Genomic DNA, 20,173 nt, shown 5'->3' on the forward strand with positions numbered 1-20,173 from the left:
TCTCAAGAAAAACTGATCTCCTAATGCTGCAGAGCTGTCACACTTCTCTTTTCTGAGGTGGCCTTTATTTTCCAGAATGACATTGTAATAAGTTACTGCTCACTGATAACATCACAGAAAACAAAATTAACATAGTTCCTACCATTTAGTTGGGATTTGTAGGGCATGTGCATTTGCCCTTGATTCCTTAGCTGTTTTTCTTTCAGGAGCAGAGCTCTGTGTTTAAAGAAGCAGGTACCAAGCTCAATAATAAAATGTATCTCGCTAGAGATTGGGAATTGGGCAACATTTGAGTTAATATCAGTTAAATTATCACTCATGAGAGAAACAGAAAAAGGTCCTCTACTTTCAATTTTACTTTCATTCCCACAAGCTAACATTTTGTATTTACTACCATACATACAACTTGGACAACTTTCAGCAAATCACTTCATTCTGTAATAACTCATTTCCATGACATGTCAAGAGAGGCAAATAATTCCTTCTTGGTGAAGTGCTTTGAGAATTATTAACGAGAGATTCCCTGTCTCTCTTGCTCTCTCCATGTTTAAATCAGTACTAGAATTGGTCTGAGTCCAGAGGAAGATTCAAGTGCACACCAGTGTTCTGGAAGAAGATTTTTATCTAAACGACTTCATGACTGATCCTTGGTACACATCCATGAACTACACATAGCTAAAGTTTACAAGAATCTAGCTCACTGCAATAAAGTCAAAAGGTACTAGTGCTCTTCATAAATAGATTCATCTCCATATGCTGAACCCAGGTCAGGCGGCTGAAGTCAGTGTTTTATCTCTAAGTCACTGGGATTTTTACAGTGTAAAACCTAGTGTTTGCATTTGCAAGCACACAAATGAAATAAACAGGGAGCCTGTAAGATATCAACCTCCTTCTGGAACAGAATGATTTTACAAAGAGACCAAAAGAGTGAGATCTTTGGTATGGGATGGCAGATGTCCCAGCTGTACCAGTTCCTGTCCATGCTCACTGCTAACCTGCTTTCTACCATTGAAAACAGAACACCCACTCATTTGACTTCTGCCTTGTGATCCTTTGCTGCTGCATATGTGGTACCATCATGACCCCTCTGCCACCATGCCACCCATGGGCCAAACATGATTGGTGGTTCACACAGGTGGTCCCCTGACATCAGGAAGAGGCATGCTACTGTTGGGTCACACATGCTAGAAAGCTTGCTGGAAAGGACTCAGCAGGATCCTCACATGGTAGCACAGGACCCTAGAGGAAGGTGATACCCCATCATGTGATCCCCCTGAGCAGATGTGGCCATGACTGCGGGTGCTGACAAAAGGTATCCTTGTCCAGGGAGAGAGAATGAAGTTGCAAAGTCAGCAGCTTGACTGAGCAGCTTCTAAGATCTTATTACTGAACATGTAAGAGTGACTGTATGGGTCAAATGAAAGGCCTTTCTTGTCAATTTCACATCTCTGACAGCACCCAAAAAAAAGACATAAGGTCAGGGCAAATGCAGAGGGATACTCTCTCAGAACATTCTACCGAAACCCCCATGAATTCATGGGCTTCCTAGGAACTAAAGGTTGTTGGGACTATTGCCAAAGTGTAGAACATCCCTGATATGTAGCTGACTGCCCCCCACTTTTGTGAGGAAATCCCCCAATGGTGGCTGATAGCAAGTGAAGTAGTATGCTGCAAAACAGGAGGTAATCTTTTAAAGAAGTCCTGAAACCTGGGGTTTCCAAAGCTCAGTAAATCCCCATGTGGCAGGACCACCACTATACAGCTGTTTTGCCTGTTTCACATCAAGCTTCCTGACACTTGCTATATATAAATGAACCTATTTGCAGCATAGCTATCTGATTGCCTTTTTCACTTAACATTGATTAAAATTTAGAGAGGCAACAGCTTTAACCTGAATCAACTATTTAATCTGGATTTATTATTGCAGCTCCATTCCTGGCACCAAAACTCACTTGTAAGTGCTAGAACTCAGACACCTTCGAGAATTTTCTTGCTTGAAGAAGGGGACTGCATTACGGCCAATATTCCTTTACGTACACTGATAAATCTTGTAGCAATTGGGCCTCCCCTTTCAGGGAAGTAATTTCAGAGGTGAGCAGTGAGAGGAGGCAGCCTACAAGCGCAGCAGGGCTGTGCGTGAGCGGGGCCCGCTACAGGCGCAGGCGGCACGTCGAGCCGGGCCAGAGCAAGGGCCGGGAAGGCTCAGCACCGGCCGGGAGAGCGCTGAACAGGTGCGGCACCCACTTCCCTGCGTGGGCTGCGGGGTGAGCTTGGGCTGTGGGGTGAGCTTGGGCTGCGGACGCCCGGCTCCGGGAAGTTTCTGCAGAGTCCCGCTGGCGGAGCGCTGGGGCTCACCATGCCGGCGGAACGCCGCGCCCGACAGCTGCTGAGCAGGTAGTAGGGGGCAGGGCAGGAGGGAGGAGGCGTCCGGACAGGTGCCGGCGGGGGAGGGAAGGGGCGGGGAGCGGCCGCAGCTGCGGTGCAGCGGGCGGGGAGGGGGGGGCGCTTCCCGCGGGGCTCTGCCACCCCCGGAGCAGGAGGGGCGCTGCGGACCCCGGGGCTTCTCCCTCATTGCTTTTCTCCGTCTCTTCCCCGCCTCGAGGATGAACGGAGCCGGGCGTACGCGCTTCAGGCGGGGGGCCATTCGCAGGAAATCCAGCCCCGCCGCTGTCGCTGTTCTGGCCGCCGCCACTGCCGCCTCCAATGGAGCAGTGCTCACCTGCCCCACGGGGCTCCCAGCCCCGAGGACGCCCGCAGGTAACAGCCTTGACGGTTCCCACACCCCTTGCCGCTGCTCCTCCGGGCGGAGACCCGGTGGGCAGGCTCAGGGCCCCCTTGTCCCGAGGAGGTGCGGGTAAGATAGCAGCGCTGTCCTGCCTGGGTCACTTTGGAGAGTGTGCAGAGTCCTCCATGAGTTTTCTCTGCCTGCTCACCTGGTTGGTGTTAACAAAAAGCTGTTTCTTCTTTCCAAAGCCGGGGAGAAGGCAGCTTTCATCAACTTTCGCTCTGCGTGACCGTGAGACGAAGTTGAGGGTTCTCATGCGTTGCCCCGCGGGCGTCCGTGGCGGCTTTACCGCCGACTCCCGGAGGGGCTGGGGGGCGGAAGAGCAATTCGAACCTTTGGAGCCGGGGGTGGCAAGCAGCTTGGCTCATACTCTTAGCTTCCCTCGCGGCTTTAAACGTTCATGAACGGCACTTTTGACAGCTTTTAGACTGGCAGGAAAGCAGTCTTCCACCTCTTGCCTCTCACACGTGCCCGTCCCTCTGCCTTTGTCCCCTTCAGCAACAAAGCCATGTTGGACTCATTTGACGTGGTACGCTACAGAAGGCAGCTGCTGTGATATCAGTGCAGTAGTAATAAAAGGGGCAGTCAGATTAGGCTTGTTATCCGTGGTACCTTGACCATGCTCTTAAAGTAAGCTATCCTATAATCCAAAGCAGAAAGTTCTGAGCAAGTAACACACACACCCACACACCCATTTATATGTCTAAACCCAGCAACTCTGCCGTGACAGGTGGTGTGACATACTCGTAATTGTAGTGCCAATAGCTGCTTGGCTTTATGGACATGGGAGCACAAAGTGGAAATACGGTTTGAAATCTCTGGCATGTGCTTATTATAATGCTGGGAATGACGACATGTCAAATATAAGAAGCTTTGCTTTGGGACTCACTTTTTGTGAGTTCCTGGGTGAGAGGCCTGCTTAATTTTGCAGGAATATGCACAGATAAGAACAGACTACTGCAATGTTTGTAGCTGGCTTTGTTTTCCCTTTAATGTGTAGCAACTTTGGACAAGAACAGGAACTCACAGTTTTTGTTAGTGGTGGGATTTGTTTTTTCCCAAGGCTTTACTTGCATGCTTGCTTCAGGAAGGAGGAAGAGGCAGCTGTTATTTGTAGCATGTAGAATTAATGGATTTCCTTCTCCTCTAACAGAGGTATGCTTACAGCAGGGACCCTGTGTTTTCTGTCAGTTTCCACTTAAATTTCATTTGCTTCTGCAGTTGCTTTACTGTTACATTAGAATCCCTGGTAACAGTTTCATACTCACGGACAATCTTTTCTTCTGCTTTTTTCATCTGGGCACACACCAACTCCACTGGGTGACCTGCTTACTAAATGTACATGCACTGCATAACTTTTCACTGTAAGCATTCTTCTTGTGGCTTTTGGACGGCAGGAAGGTTGTGGGGACTGTAAAAAGGACAATATGCTGCTTGTCAAATGTGCCTGCACTGCAAAAGCCAAATTCAAAGTACTTTCTTGCATCATGATTGCTAAATACAATTGCAGTATGGAAAAAAAAAAAACCAAAACCAAATAAAAATAAACTCATCCAGCAATTAAAGATGTGGGAAATAGAAAGGAGAGTTAACTTTGTGTCCCTATCTGCTCCTTCTGAGGCCAATCATAAAGGCTTCAACAATACCAAGGGCTGTGCTTAGGCTGCAGCAACCACTGTAGGCTTGGGGCTGAGTGGCTGGAAAGCTACTTGGCAGAAAAGTCCTGGGGGTGTTGATAGCTGTCTGAACATGAACTGTTTCCAGGTTTTTGGGTGCTGCAGTATAAGAGAGACTATTGAGTTGCTGGAATGGGTCCAGAGAAGGGCAACAAAGCTGGTGAAGGGTCTGGAAAACAAATTTTGTGAGAAGCAACTGAGGGAGCTGGGCTTCTTTAGTCTGAAGAAGAGGCTGAGGAGTGACTTTATTTCTCTACAACTTCGTGAAAGGCAGTTGCAGAGAAGTGGGTGTTGGTCTCTTTTCACAAGTTACAACTGATAGGACAAGAGGAAATGGCATCAAGTTACACCAGAGGAGGTAAAATTAGACATTAGGAAAAACTTCCATATGGAAAGTGTTATCACAGACTGGAACAGCCTGCTCAGGGGAGTGGCTGAATCGCCATCCCTGGATGTATTTAAAAGCTATATAGATATGGTGCTCAAGGATATGGTGCAGTAGTGGTAGAATTAGATAATTGGTCTTGATGATATTAAAGTTCTTTTCCAACCATACAACCATAGTGATTTTGTGATTCTGTCAGCAGAGCTCACTACAGCCTGCACTCCTTCATTTTATAATCCCCGGGTAGCTTTGTAGCTCTGTTCCTTGTAGTCAGAAAAGAAACTGCACTTCCTTCCAGTGCTGATGAAATGTGATCAGATTGCCTTCATTCTGCAAGTATGAACTTTGATCCCCCATGTGCAACAAAGCTGGGTGTGTTCTTTTATTTATTTATTTATTTTTTAAATAAATGAAACCCTCAGGTGATTCCCTTTTCTGGCTTACAAAATGCTGACTGAATTTTAAAGGGATTTCCTAAGGCAGGAGTATGCCTTTGACCTGCTTGAAAACCTTAGGGCAAAGGAGGAGTTAGTGTAGCCCACACATCTGCAATCCTTCTCTCTGCCAAGTGTTGTGAAATGTGCCAGTGTGTTGCTGCCTGGGGACAGGACTCAGGCAGTCATCTCAGATCTGTATCTGGAATGCAACCAGAGAAACTAGTTGTGTTGCATGAGCTGTATTTGCTTATAAATGCATTAGAAAAAAATAATCGGAATTATGTTTATGGCAGGCATATCAGAACACTTCTCAGACTAGTACAATGTGTGTTAAATAGTGCAAAGATTTTGTAAGACCTATTATAATACCTGTAGTTCCCTGACAGCCTTTGATGTTGGCCTGGGGAAGTAGGGAATGTAGCACATTTTCTATGCTGGAAGGCAGAAGATCCAGGAGTGTCTCCATTCTTCACAGAATCACTAAGGTTGAAAGAGACCTCAAAGATCATCAAGTCCAACCTGTCACCCAAGACCTCATGACTAAACCATGGCACCAAGTGCCACTTCCAATCCCCTCTTGAACCCCTCCAGGGATGGTGACTCTACCACCTCCCTGGGCAGCACATTCCAATGGGCAATCACTCTTTCTGTGAAGAACTTTCTCCTCACTTCGAGCCTAAACTTCCCCTGGCACAATTTGAGACTGTGTCCCCTTGTTCTGGTGCTGGTTGCCTGGGAGAAGAGACCAACCCCCTCCTGGCTACAACCTCCCTTCAGGTAGTTGTAGACAGCAAGAAGGTCTCTCCTGAGCCTCCTCCGATCTAGGCTAAACAATCCCAGCTCCCTCAGCCTCTCCTCACAGGGCTGTGCTCAAGGCCTCTCCCCAGCCTCGTTGCCCTTCTCTGGACATGTTCAAGTGTCTCGATGTCCTTCTTAAACTGAAGGGCCCATAACTGGACACAGTACTCAAGGTGTGACCTAACTAGTGCTGAGTCCAGGGGCCCAATGACTTCCTTGCTCCTGCTGGCCACACCATTCTTGATGCATGCCAGGATGCCATTGGCCTTCTTGGCCACCTGGGCACACTGCTGGCTCATGTTTAGGCGGCTCTCAGTCAGCACCCCCAGGTCCCTTTCTGTTTGGCACCTCTCTTCTTGGTGTCTGAAACCATTTCTAATACTGCATTGGGCTAGCATCAGTCTTTTTTTTGGTACATTGCTGTGTAAGTGTCTGACTCCTAACAGAAAAATCTTTCTCTCTTTTACTTACTATAGTCTAATTCAGGATGTTTGTCATGTGAAAAAATTGCTGTTGTTAACATTTGAGTTCGAAAAAGTTTGGTGTGTTTAACTGCCTGTAGGACAAAGCAAAAATTATTTCCCATTAGTAGTTGATGTTAATTTAAAGGTTTGGATAAAAGAGTACTTGAATCTTCCAAGATGCTGTGAAATGTTAAGGCTGGTATCTGAAGATAGGTTATAGAAAAGCATCTGGTGGATTAGGATGATTAATAACCTAGTTTTGAAGGCAATAAGTGATGTGGATTTGGTGTGTCTGGTTTTTTTTTTTCCTACTAAATTAGAATTCAGGGTTGGTACTAACTCAAGCAAACTTTTACTCCAAATGCATGTTAATTCAAGATTAGTTATTTGCCAAGAAGCACATGCAGGCTGGTCCTTGCTTGTTCAGCACTTTTCACAAGCCATGAGTTCTTCAAGGTGAGAGTATGGCATTACTTTGATTCTGCATAGGATTAAGCTATCTTAGAAGGTTGTGTCTCCACTTAATCAACTTGATTTAGCTGTGAAGACCTATCTCAGGAAACAAGGACACAATAACTTGCTTTCCTAGGAAGAAATTTCTTTTTAGTGTCATCAGTACTGTTACCTCTGTCCTCATTGTACATAGACTAGGTTAACTTTTGTGGCACTCAAATCTTGTGCTGGTTCCTTGGCTTTCTTCACTTCAGTGCAAATTTATACCCTTTCTAGTCTGTTTTAATCAGTTCCCTTTTTCCTAAATATATATCTGTTGGCACTGTACTGTGGATTGGCAGTCTCAGACATTGCAGTGTGCCTCTCAGGGAGCTGAAGTAATTTGCATTCAAGGCAGCATTCACTGCAGCAAGGTGTCTGCAAATACTGACAGAGGGGGAAAAAAAAAGTAGTTTCCTGCTGCTACTGTTGTATCCCTGCCTGTTAAATGGATATGATTTTATGGAATTATATTAACAAAAATTCAGTAGTCTTTTGGCTTTCCATCTTGCAGATGGTAAATAAATGAGACTCCAAGAGCGTGCTGCTCTAGTCTATGAAAAAATGTCTTTGTTGTTCAGGGGTTTATTAAGTTTGTTTTTTTAAGTTAGAAAGACAACTGTGCCCTGCCTGGTAGTTTTCTGTACTGGTGTAGGTTGGGGTTTTTTTTTGTTTGTTTTTGTTTTGCTCCTGGCTTTTTGTTACCTGCTGCATTTTGTTGACTGTTCTGTGGTGATGGAAAATCTGATTGCTATGCAGTGTGCTTAGGGAAAGCCTATATGATCATTAGGGCTAATGTAAGCAGTGATTGGAATCTATAGATTCATTAGAGACCACTGCAAAAGGCAGCTAGTTGCTTTATGTGCCTTTTTGGTGAATACAGGGGTTTTGCAATTTCTCTGAAGTTGAGATTTATAAAGGAGAGCTGATACTTAAAAACACTGAGAGGAAGGTTGAATTTATAGCAAACTGCTTCTAAATATTCATCTACTTCAAAAAGATGAGGGAAAGTAAAGTATAAAGAAATGCTTTCTGCAGAACTTGCATGAAAATACATTTTCCTGTTTGTTATTAGAGAGCTTCCTGTTTCTGTGGGCCAAATTAATCCCTTGTGCCTTCTATTGAAGTGTATGTGTTCTGTGAAAGTGCCAGGACACAGAACTTAGCTTCCTGAATGTAATTTTACTATCTTGTTATTTCTTTCTTCCCTCGTTTCTCTTGCAAATATCTAGGATCAAAATAATCCCTTTAAAGCAAATAAGAGGTACTGTTTAGTTCATAGACTATCCAGGACTGAAGTCACTTATGTGTATCCTGGGTTGGCTTGAAATGTCTCACTTAGCCCTTGCCTAGTAACGCCCTTGCCTGCTTAACTCAATAATTGTTGGTCTTGCAATACTGACTTCCTGGTGATCTGAATGATGATTTCCTTCAATTAGGAATCTTTAGCCACTGGTTGATTTCTAGTGACAATACACAAACAGTTGCAAGTAAAAGTTTGAATTTGACATGAATCTGATGGACATAGTGTTTAGTTTACTCCTTGCTGGAGAGAGGTTGCCCTGAGAGGGTGAAATTGCAGAGGTGCTGTTAAATGCCATTCCTGAAATGCTTTTAGGCATAGCTGAAATTGTGAAAATAGTCATTTGTGTGTGCAGTGCAAATTAGTTTGGGCAAAAATCACAGTTGCAGGTTGCTTTTGCAGATAAATGCAGATAGATAGTGGGGAGGAAAAGGAAAAGGAAAACTTGCTTAAGGAATGTGTTACTTTTGGGGCAACCAGTAAAAAACAAACATTGAGAGAGGAAGCTGTTTGTAAATAATAATTGTTTTAAAATACATATGATTTCCCCATGGTTTTTTTTGTGTGTCCCTTGTCTGTCAGTATTTCTCTGCTTAATACTGCAGTTATCAAAGTTTTCACCCCCTTCTTAAATCATGCTAAGGAACTATTTAATCTCCCAGTATTTTGGTCAAAATTTCTGATCATAACTGTTTGTCAGTGTGTCTTGAGTACAGTGTGATCTGTGATAAAGCACTCCAACTGTTGTATCTTACATTGTTATGTCTTAAAGCAGTATTATGCATTTGCTGCATAAGACAAATTATATTCCTAGGATGAAGGATTTGACAGAAAGGAAAACTCTCTCTATTTATTTCTTTATCTATTATTTGCTTGCTCCATGAGATACTTGTGGGCTTTTCCCTCCAGTTCCAATAAAGCTGGGTGGTAGTCTTCAAAACATTATTGTAAAGTCAATACTTACATCAAATTACTGCCTGTGAATCTTGTAGCTTGGATACCTTTTTCCGGGGTGGGGGGGGGTGGGGGGGGAGGTCTTTCTGTTGTAATATAGGATATTGCATATCTCTCCTGAATATAACGCAGACCAGGATGCATAGTTACACTTAAATGATCAGAATGATCCCTTCCCTAACATTAAGCCTATGTATGAACTTTACCTCCAGCTCTTGATGGTCAAAACATTTACATCAAATGTGTAGCTATTGACAGCTTGATATATTGTCATCAACAGACTCCTGTACTGTGGACAAGGGGAGAGGTGTGGGTCCTATCTGCGAGCTCTGCTAACTCAGGTGTGGCCAGCTGGGTTCCAGGGTGACATGCATGAATTACAAACTAATGCAGCTTTGTGGAGAAGTGGTTGCTTGCTGCAGATGTGCCAGAGACCCCCATCTGTGGAGCAAGTGCCTATTTATTAGGGGATGCTTACATGGTTTACTTCTCTTCCCACAGCCTACTGACTTTTGGACTCTATCACTATAGCAGATGGATTTTGATACCTGCCTGTCACCCATTCTAGCGATACAGCATTCTGTAATTGCTATACTCCCCATCCATTCCCACATGAATCTGAAGGTCAGCAAAGCATCTTATTATCTACCAACTCTGGGTTCCCACAGAGAGAGAATTCTGTTTAGAGAGGGTACTGCAGAGCATTAATTTCACAATAACTCAAGCCAGTAAAAGAAGAAAATTCCAAAAGAAAAGGTTGACACTTTTCTTTGACTAGCTGCCTTGGAAGTAACATTTTAACAGAGGTGGTACTTTAGCTGAAGAAATGAGTTTTGGAATTAATGTAGGGAAGGGAGGATGGGGCTCTGCTGAAGTTTTGATGAACCAAGTAAAAATCAGAAGTGTATTTCCAGTGCGCAAATACACAGAGATGGTACCAGAAGATAAATGATTAAAAATGGAAGGGGAGAAAAATTGAACTGCTGCAGTAGTTTGCAAAGCCATACATGCAAAGACTTATTTTTAATAAGTTCCAGAGCAATTTGATGCTTCTGATTATATGGAAACTCTGTAAAATGAAGCATAAAATGAATTAAAACTGGAGGGAACAGACACTGACTAGAGGGTAGGGCAGGACAATGAAATACTGTTAGATGCTAAGCTATCACAGATGTTAATGTAAAGTAAATTAAATAGCCCAGAAAGAAGGAAAAACGTGGTGGAACTGTAACACAAAATGTGAAATCCTCGCTAACTTCTGAACAAATGTCTTGCATCAGAGATGATAATGCAGCTGTCTTACAAGGCTAGCCTTCCCCTCCTGAGTAACTGCAGGCACTTGCCCTCCCTCTGAAGCAGGTGCTAGTGTGCCCAGATGTAGATGGGAATTTGGGAAACAGAATGCAGACAACAATTAAAAATAATTGTGGCTGGATTTCTGCTGGCCCTTTGAAAGATTTGATGACTTATTAGTTGAGCATGTGATGTTTCCATGTTAGGCTTTTCTGTGACCAAGTAGAATAGAATAGAATTAACCACGTTGGAAGAGACCTTTGAGATTGAGTCCAACCTATCACCCAACACTAATCAACTAAACCATGGCACCGAGCACCCCATCCAGTCTCTTCCTAAACACCTCCAGTGATGGTGACTCCACCAACCTCCCTGGGCAGCCCATTCCAACAGCCAATCACTCTCTCTATGAAGAACTTCTTCCTAACATCTCAGCCTAAACCTCCCCTAGTGCAACTTGAGTCTGTGTCCTCTTGTTCTGGTGCTGGTTGCCTGGGAGAAGAGACCAGCCCCTTTCTGGCTAGAACTTCCCTTCAGGTAGTTGTAGATAGCAATAAGGTCTGACCTGAGCCTCCTCTTCTCCAGGCTAAGCAACCGCAGCTCCCTCAGCCTCTCCTCATGGGGCTTGTGCTCCTTGTCATGGTGGGGGCAGGACTTGTAACTTCAGTAACGGCAGGTTTCAAGTCTCTCTGGTTCCAGCATGTTTGAAACCTGTGGGGTCTCAGGTGCCCTGAGTGCTAGTGCTGCCTACTAGAGCTACTGGTGGCCCTGCTGTGGGAGGCTGTCCTGGACCCTGATTTAGTGCTTTATGCTTTCTCTGGACCAGCTGGATTCTTGATAGGGTTTCTGTTTTCTTTGGGCACTCTGTGGCACTCGAAGCATAAATGAATAGTGAAGTTTCTAACTACATTTTATGTAATCTGTTTCTGTGAAACATGAGAGACCTCAAACTGGAAAACTGAGCAGACCTTCCTGCCCACACCCAACCCACTGGCTTCTGGAGGTAGATGTGTAGGAGGTGGGTTGGACTAGACATCCCCTCCAGCTCCTACCATTCTGTCAAGAGGGTGGGGAAGAGTGTCGAGTTCCCTGCCACTGCTTCTGGCTGAGGATCCTGACCTGACCAGTCACTGTTCCTTGCAAGGACTTTGTAACCTTTAAGCTCCAGCTTGTATTCTGGGATAGGGCAACTTCTTATTTATTTGAAGTGTTGTGTTAGGAGTCTCTATCCTCCTATTAGGTTGTAGGCATTTAATTGCTTAAGCTATTTCACACTCCTGGGTTTTCTTACACAATGAAACAGATATTTAGAATAAAAAAAATCAAAGTCAGGGTCTGCAGCAGACTTAAAAAAAAATCTCAATAAATGACCTAAATTGTAACATTGTTAAAGGAAATAATATTTGAAGGTAAGTTTATTTTTAAACACTTCATCTCATTTCAGAAGGTTTTGACGACAACTTCTTGCAGTGAGTAATGATTATTTATCCCTCTTGACTCTCACATACCACCATTCACTATCTTGTCTGTCCTACTTTAATTTCTGAATGGACTACTAATATATGCATTGTTTGTATTAACATCAGTAATTGTGTTAGGAAGTGAAACCTTCTGGCTAATTAAATATTTTTATTAAACTTAAGGTGATTGTAATATAACATTAATAAGGTAGTTGACATGTAAGTGATTTTATTCAACTTGTGTGTCTTTCAAAGCTTCAGCTGTTTTGGTTTACCCAGAATTGTGCCCTGCTGTGCTGAAAATGTGAAAATTCAATATTAGTATATGGTCCCTATGGAAACTTAAAGTATGAGCAACTGCATGTTGCTCTGTATTGACAAATATCAATAAAACATTGTATGAGATCCAACTTCCAGGCAAGTCTTGACAGATAAATATTTAACTTGGTGTCAGTACACAGGCTTAGGTAGGGATCTTGCACTTCTTAGGCAGGTGAATTCAATGCAGCAATTTTCTTTGATTTCATATTTGCACATAAAACAACCTTATCTCCCTCATGGCAGCTCACTGAATTTTCCACCAACTTTCATTGTAAAAATAGTATTAAATTGCTTCCTTGCTGGAATCAGAATGTGAAGACTGCAACCTGGTTTATTCTCTTTTCAATGTGTTTATTGAAGCAGCTATACGCACACAGCACTGGGGAAGATGAGCACTAGGTCACACGTGTCCAGCTCTTGCTGCTGTTCCTTGGGAGCTGGTAGAGTTACCAGAGTCAGTGCTGTGGTAGTGGCTGTGCTCTGACAGCAGGGGCTACTCCTGTACTTCCAGCTGGATGTGTGATTTGGCAAAGTTGATCTGTTCTTTCCTTCCTACTAGTAATTATGGGCCTGGCCCTCAATTTTGCTTTAGGGGACTAATTTTAAAAGCCAGAAAAGCTCATTAAAATAAGTCTTGATATTCCAAACAGAATTTGGTTTCCACAGTAAGATTTAAAACCCAACCAAACAAAACCCCCAAAACCTGTTGTAGCTGTCCAAGATTTTGATCAGATACTTGGCCTCTGTTGCTAATACAGAATCTAAATCTTGGCTTTCAAGCAGGTAATGCAGTTTTGCACAAACTGTGACTCTTTAGAAATTACTTCCTCAGAACCAGCACAGTTTTCTTTGTGATGTTATAATTTGTGCATGTATCCTTCCATCTTGGGAGCAAATCATCAGCCTTCATAAGTGTGGCAAATGTTTCCTTTGATAAAATATTTTGGACCTACTTTATACCCTTCTTACAGATGGCAATGTTTTGGTTCCAGAATTGTCTTTTAAGCCAAAGAAACCTTAAAGGATCAGCGGTTCTCCCTCTTCTTTCAAGAAAACAGGTGGCAGCTACAATGTTTTACTTGATCCATATCTCTAAATTATTGGACAAATAACTATGAAGACTTCATGTTGCTATGTAAACCACTCAAAGAAAGTACATTGCACAAGATAGAATGTGATGCTTCTGTATATATATTTCAGGGTGTTTTCACACCACAGACTATGAAGTCAGAAAAATCTCAACTACTTAGCTGGTTACTGCTTTTGGACTGCTGTGTTGAGACTGAGACTGCTTTGACAGCATTGTGATGAAGAGACATCCCCTGAAGATACTTGATCATGTATACAATGAATACATGTTTCAGCTGCAGGGCTATTCCAAATCTGTTTCATGTGATCTCATGACTATAACACTTGTGAAACAGAAGAAATTACTGGCAGTTCTTTATGTGGAATATCCTACAAAAATGACTGTTTCCTTCAGCCAGTAATTGGAGTAAGATGAAGCACATTTATGAAAAATCTCATAAGTATTTTCAGCATGGATGCCTTGTTTTTAAGACAAGCTGTGTCTTAAAAAGATGTAGGTCCTGGACATGGGTGACAAAAATCCCAGTTGTTGACATCAGCTCAGGTTTTCCTGTAGGAATTGTAGTCAATACTCAGCAGGCAATTAAAATTGTTCTGTAAGGAATGGAAAAGTGCATTCTGACAGTGTATTCTCCTTGTAGCTGCAGTAGTGTGCTTTCCATTCATCCAGAGGGACATTGTTTGCTTAAATATCTGCTTTCTGGAGTATGTTATACATACAGAATGCAGCAGTGAGAATGAAAAGAAGGTGTTTTGAGGTTGTGTTGAGTCTTGCCATCTTCCTATGCATCCCTCAATGGAATCTGAGTGGGTATATCAGAAACCAGGAGTAAAGCTCTCGCTTTGAAAACCAATACATTCATAAAGTAACTGAAAAGTGAAGTATTAGGCTGAACAAAAGCTCACTCTTTCATTTTGGCCTTGAAAGCCACAAAAGGAAGTGAAAGATAGAACCTTTAGATTGTAGGTTGTGCAGCTGCCTTGGGTGTCAGAGTTGAAGGTTTGAGAAGGAAGTCAAAAAGAATCTTTTTGACTTGAAGAGAAGAAATGAATCCCTAAGTTTGTAACTAATGATCTTAGATGTCTTCACTGGTAAGTAAACAAATTAATGTGAGTACACAGGAATGCTTCAGAAGAACAAGTGTATGATATGGGTGTGGTCATTGATCCATAGAGCTGTTTTTCTTAAGTATATAATATAGTGGATATTTAAGTGAAAAAGTAAGTGGGTGCTTGCTTACCTAGAAACATTAAATGGGGGGGAAAACCCCCAAAACCCAGATTTAAACTGTATTCTATCCTGCCAGCAATATTATTCAGGATTGAAATAGCTTTTTAAAGTTCTGCCTGTAGTTAATTAAGATTGATTGTTTCTAAGTCATGCACAGGGACAGTACAAGTATTGCTAAGTGCATGTAAAAAGAGAGTTGTGAGAGCAAGGTTGAAAGTGTTCCTTTATAGAGCCAGGATTTTCTACACAAATGTAGCAGCTAAATAGTCTGGTTTTCTTATGTTTTCTTATGTACTGAGTTTGAGCTCTTCTGAAAACCAATTTGCTGATTTACAAGTCTACATACCAGATTTGTATTCTAAATTTAAGCATGCAAACCAACAGATTAGGGTACATAATGTGAAAGATCAGTATCATTAAGTACTGTACTTGGCTTGGGCTATTTTTGGAAATCCAACAGAGGTGCATATCATCTATAAAAATGTTTGCCTGCCCCTTTGCAGAGTGTTAAATTGTCATTAAGAGTAAAAACTAACCTGGACAAATGGCATCTGCAAACAGCTGAGGCTTGTGCTGCTGTGAAGATGTGAGGTCTAGAATGCAGTAATTAGAGAAGGTAGTCAATACTTTTTAACCAAGGCAGTGCATGTGGTCTGTCTTTGAAGGGTGAGCTAAGTAACGCTGCCCTTCCTGTGGTACTTTATTGACCTGCTGCAGCATCCACTCTCTGCTTGCATGGCTCATCCATGGGATAATTTGCATGTTTTCTTTAAGAATCTATTTTCCAAAAGCGGTGGAAATAGTTCAAGATAAATGGAAGATGTTTAGGACTGCAAGGAGTATGTCTGGGTGCATTCTGTGTGTGTACAATAGAAAGTTTTCTGGTGGGATTTACAAGCTCCAATGGCTACCTTTCATGAACAATTTCCCCTCCTCCCCCACCCTTTTTTTGTGTGTGTGTATATACATGTAGCTTTAATTTTTGTTAAATTGATCAATCTAACAGGGTTTTGCTTCTCATAACTTGAAGTTCATGACCCATTTGCTGCTGTGGAAGAATAAATGAAATATGTGATACCCAGCAGAGAAGCTTTAGAAATTCTCCTTTGTGTGATTTAAAAACCTCTCTGAGAGACTGCTGCTAATTCCATTAACTGTATGGGATACCTATGCAGTAGCAAGGCATGCTACTGCCCTTGAATTTTCATTTTGTTCGCTCTTTTATTTGTGCTGTTCCCACGAAATGTTGTTCCACTTTCCTTTTTCTTGGGATGCCAACTTGTGAGAGGTGATCAAAACAGTGGGCTTGTGGTGGTAACCTCTTCTTTATTGTAACTGTCAGAGTGAGTTTTCCAGGATCAAAGATGGAGGAAGGGTTTCTGTTAGAAAATGAGTCTTTGTGTGGTGTTTCTTTTAAGGCTGTTCTAAATCTGGCTTTGAGATGAAGAAAATGTCACTGAGGTCTCTGTTATGCTATTTAGTTCCACCATTACAGAAGAAAGTACCAAAGATGGAGAGCTGCTCATTTTCCCATGAAAGAGGGAAACTACTACTTATTTCTTTTTGGACCAAAGGTAAATGAAAGCGAGAACTTGGGGCAATTCCTCTATGAAACATTAGTAAATAATTTTAACCATTTTCTTAAGGAAGGTGCATTGCTGTCAGCGAGAAAGACTAGTGCAAGATCCACATTCCAATTTATCATGCTTGTTATGTTTATTAGCATGATTTTGTAGTGACCAAGGGTGTTGCCAAACTCTTACAGCAGCCTACAAACATGCTGGGCAAGGTACAGCACTCCCAGAGCATCTCCACATAAAGCAAAATAAACCTTCTGCTGTTTTCTAGATTTGTAGTGTTCATGATTCCTGAGTGTGTTTCTTGCAAGCCTGTGTTGATGTATGTGGATTCACTGTTTTTTAATTCTTTAAAATGTCTTCAGATATCTAGATATTTTATTTTTTTTCACAGTACCAATAGCAAAGACCATTTAAAATCTTGCTGTTGTTTTTAATGGAAAAGACACCTACATAAACTTTAGTGAGATTGAGTTACTGGTATGTTGAAACATAATACCTCAAATTACTAGTCTTGTACAACTAAAGAATGAGGTCTGTTTGTACTGTTTGACAGATAAAAAGCCTTACTTACATTTAGATGCTTCCTCTCTGCTGCCTTGATGGAACCATGGAGTCCTCCTCCTTCCATGGGGCTGTGTATGCTTTGAAAGAAGGAAGGTAGAAAATGATGCTTTAAACAAGACATTTGTGGGTTTGTCCAAGTTCTGGCAACACAGCAGAAAGAACTGATGTTCTGAGTATGAAATGCCACTGTCAAGTGGAAAAATATTTGCTTAGAAGAAAGCATATTGAAATTACATAGCTATTTCAAGGTGTGTAAATTTTACAGAACTCAGGCATAGGGGGAGGAGAGGGGATTCGGTTTTGGCTTTGTAATTTCAAAGAAGAAAGCATAATTGACCTTTCCCATCTTTCTAAGCTGCTGCTTGTGTCTAAAGTAAGCAGGACAAACCAAGCCACTTAGTCTCAGAAAATTGCAAAAAAATGCCCACTTGTACTCACTTCTGTTGTGAATTTAATCAAATGAGGATTTCAAAAGTCTTTATAGTAAACACCTATTACCTCTGTATTATCTTTGAGAGAGAATCAAGAAATATTGGTCAGGCATTGGAGTAAGCTGCCCATGGAAGTAGTGGAGTCACCATTCCTGAAGGTGTGAAACATGTAGACCTGGCATTTCAGGACATTGTTTAGTGCCCATGGTAATGTTGGGTTGACAGTTGGACTTGATGATCTTAGAAGTCTTTTCCAATCTTAATGATTCTATTGGGGTTCAGCATCAGTCAAGTATATGACCCTAGGGCCTGCAGTGGTCTCAGGTAAAATTGTAAACATCACAGTTGGTAACTGAAATTTGTAGCTGTGCTTTAAGAAGGAAAAAGGGAGGGAAGTTAAAAATGCAAGTCCTTTCCAAATGCAGAGTGCAGGTTTTAAGCATGTTGTAAATTAAAGGTCCAGCATTGCACTGGAGGTGGTGCCATCTGCAATCTACTCAGCAAAGCCTTTGCAAGAGGCTTAAGTGTTGACTTTTGCCATGCTTCTTCCACTCCTTCTTCCATGGGCTGTGGAGGAAGAAGTGCCCTGGTTACAATATGAGTAGGCTGTAATGTCTGTGTGTATATTTATGTGCTTGTATGTGTAGAAGTCTGCTGATGCTCATGCAGACATGTAGAAAGGGAAAGAAGTGTGTTGAGGCAGAGAACATTGGAAGACAAAATGAGAGAGAAAGGTTTCATGTGTGATGTAGTAGGGTAATGGAGCATGTAGGAAGGTAGTCTGTCAGTTATCCCTTCTGTATAGAATAGATTTTCTCCTTTGAAGCTCATCTTGGAGCACTGAATTAAGCAGATAAATATGCTTGTTTACCATACAAGTGAATCATATGGAAGTCCAGCAATCTCATCTTTCTGGTAACTTACAGGCAATGGGAAATATGACATGTTTATTTGGGTTTTAGACTTACAGCTCTGCTCTGAATTGCCTGCTATAATTCATGAAGTCCTGTCCCTGTGCTCTGATGTTGCCTAGAAATAGCTCATGGGGGTTGGTGCTTTCTTATAGTTTTGTTCGTTTGTGGGATTTTTTTGTTTTGTTTTTAATGACTACGCTGTAATTGTGAGATTTGTGGAGCATAGAGGCTGTGGTACGCAGCACAGTGCAAGTCAGTTCCGATGAAATGCAGTCTTCATGTAGTGGGGGTTTCCCAGTGATTACCTAGGTATTTCAGAACAGCCTTTTCTTTTGGAAAGTCCACTTGTGTCTGATTTTTAAAAATAGAGGAGAAAAAGTAAATATTTCTCAATAATACTTGGTCTCCCCCTAGTAGTAAAAATGAAACTGGCGAGCCAATGTCAGTGTGTGCAATTTGGTTTAGTTTTAAAACTTCCTTCTTTATCTTGAATGCATTCCAGATACATATTCTTGTCTTCATACGTCTGGAAGACACAGCAAACACCTGATAGATAACTAAACTTGATAAACTACCTTTCAACTTTTACACCACTTGACTCTTGAACTTTTAAATATCATTGTATGTGACAGAGAAAAGGATTGGTGAAGAAACACACCTTCTGTCAAGAAGGCATTTTTCAACTGACTTGTACAGTGTCAGTGTGTGTTTGTTTGCTTGCTTGTTTGTTTGTTTGACTTGGTCTTGAATGTAGTCAAGCCACCCTCTACTTATGACAAACCTTTTTGGTGTCCTGTTCTGTCTTTAGTTTTTCTTACTCCTCCTGTGTCACTAGATATGGTTCTTGAGGCTGAAGTGGGATTTTGAAGTTCCTGTTTCATGGGCCAGTTTGTTCTGTAAATAGAAAAGTAAATGGCTGGCTGGCTGCATTTTCAGCAGGATGTGTATACTACCTTGAACATAGCAGCCATGCTACTTGCTCTGAAACAACACTGAAATACAATAATCATGACCAAATCGCTTCTGTTGTGGTAATAGTGAAGGGGAATGCTATAAAATAATGAATTGTCAGCAGTAGAATTCTGCTCTTTTAGTACAGTGATTGTGGTTTCCAGTGGCTTCTGTTTTTTGTCATGCACATTACATTGATATTTAGGCCTTTGTACCAATGCCTGATGATAGTCATCTAGTCTTCTGGCCAATAATCACCTTCAGTGCAGAGTAGCTCCTCGCATGTTGGGTACTGGTCACCCTTGTAACTACAGAGACAAAATTGTATCTGCCTGTTCTCTCAAAATTGGTACATTTTAGATTGTTCAATTGCTTCTGATTTAAGAGAAGGGGTAGCAGAACTTCTGAGTTTCCTGGTTGTCTTGTGTGGTTAAAATAAGTCAGCTGGGTCTGAGGGTGTTGAAGGACATGACACAGTGCTTGTAGATCTGTTTCTTCCTGTCTTTGCTAGGCTTTTCCCAGCTGATGCTGTATATGATATATTTGAAAACTAAATGCAGGTGTTGCACAATAAGTTATTTTTGTGTTGCTTTGAGCACCTTTACATCACTTCTTCCCTCATCTATTTGAGGGGGTTCCTCTTAAACTCTCAGAAATATCACAAAGGTTGTCCTTCATGTAGCTTTTGGTATCAATGCTATGCCATACAGACAGATTTTTTTTCTATTAAAAAAAAGGATCTAAATAAAGTAATATTTTATGATTTAGTTTGAGCACACTGTTATCTAGGCAAAACCTTCATACTTTTTCTTGGGTTGCCTTTTAACTACATTTAGCCCTTTTAAGTCCTAAAATACTTGAAGTATGCTTCTCTAAAATCCCAAGAGATTAGCACTGCCAAGAGCTCTGTACATAAATAGTCCTGAAATACTGAAATTTTAGATCTGCTGTCTTCCCAGAAGCACTGTGCATCACCCAGTAAAAATAGATTTGTGATGATATACTAGTAGCAAAATTCTCAGTCTAGAAGTTGTTCCCTTTAGAG

The 20,173-nt window shown here is 41.8% G+C and overlaps 1 protein-coding gene across 2 annotated transcripts in view; it reads left to right on the forward strand.

Moving 5' to 3' along the window:
• Nucleotides 1-2,542: 2,542 nt before the first annotated feature.
• The window catches only part of FGD4 (FYVE, RhoGEF and PH domain containing 4), a 96,321-nt gene continuing 78,690 nt past the window's right edge, over nt 2,543-20,173 (forward strand). The window contains exon 1 of one of the 2 annotated variants that reach the window (XM_068142147.1): nt 2,543-2,757. In XM_068142147.1, coding sequence (XP_067998248.1) covers nt 2,604-2,757 — 154 coding nt within the window. In that variant the 5' untranslated portion in view covers nt 2,543-2,603. Of the gene's footprint in view, nt 2,758-14,464; nt 14,550-20,173 lie in introns of those variants that run through there. The other variant, XM_068142149.1, reaches the window with a different exon arrangement.

This window comes from Melanerpes formicivorus, unplaced genomic scaffold (assembly GCF_026170545.1).
Source record: "Melanerpes formicivorus ecotype bairdi unplaced genomic scaffold, bMelFor1.0.p_v2 SCAF_8, whole genome shotgun sequence".
Taxonomy (NCBI): Eukaryota; Metazoa; Chordata; class Aves; order Piciformes; family Picidae; genus Melanerpes; species Melanerpes formicivorus.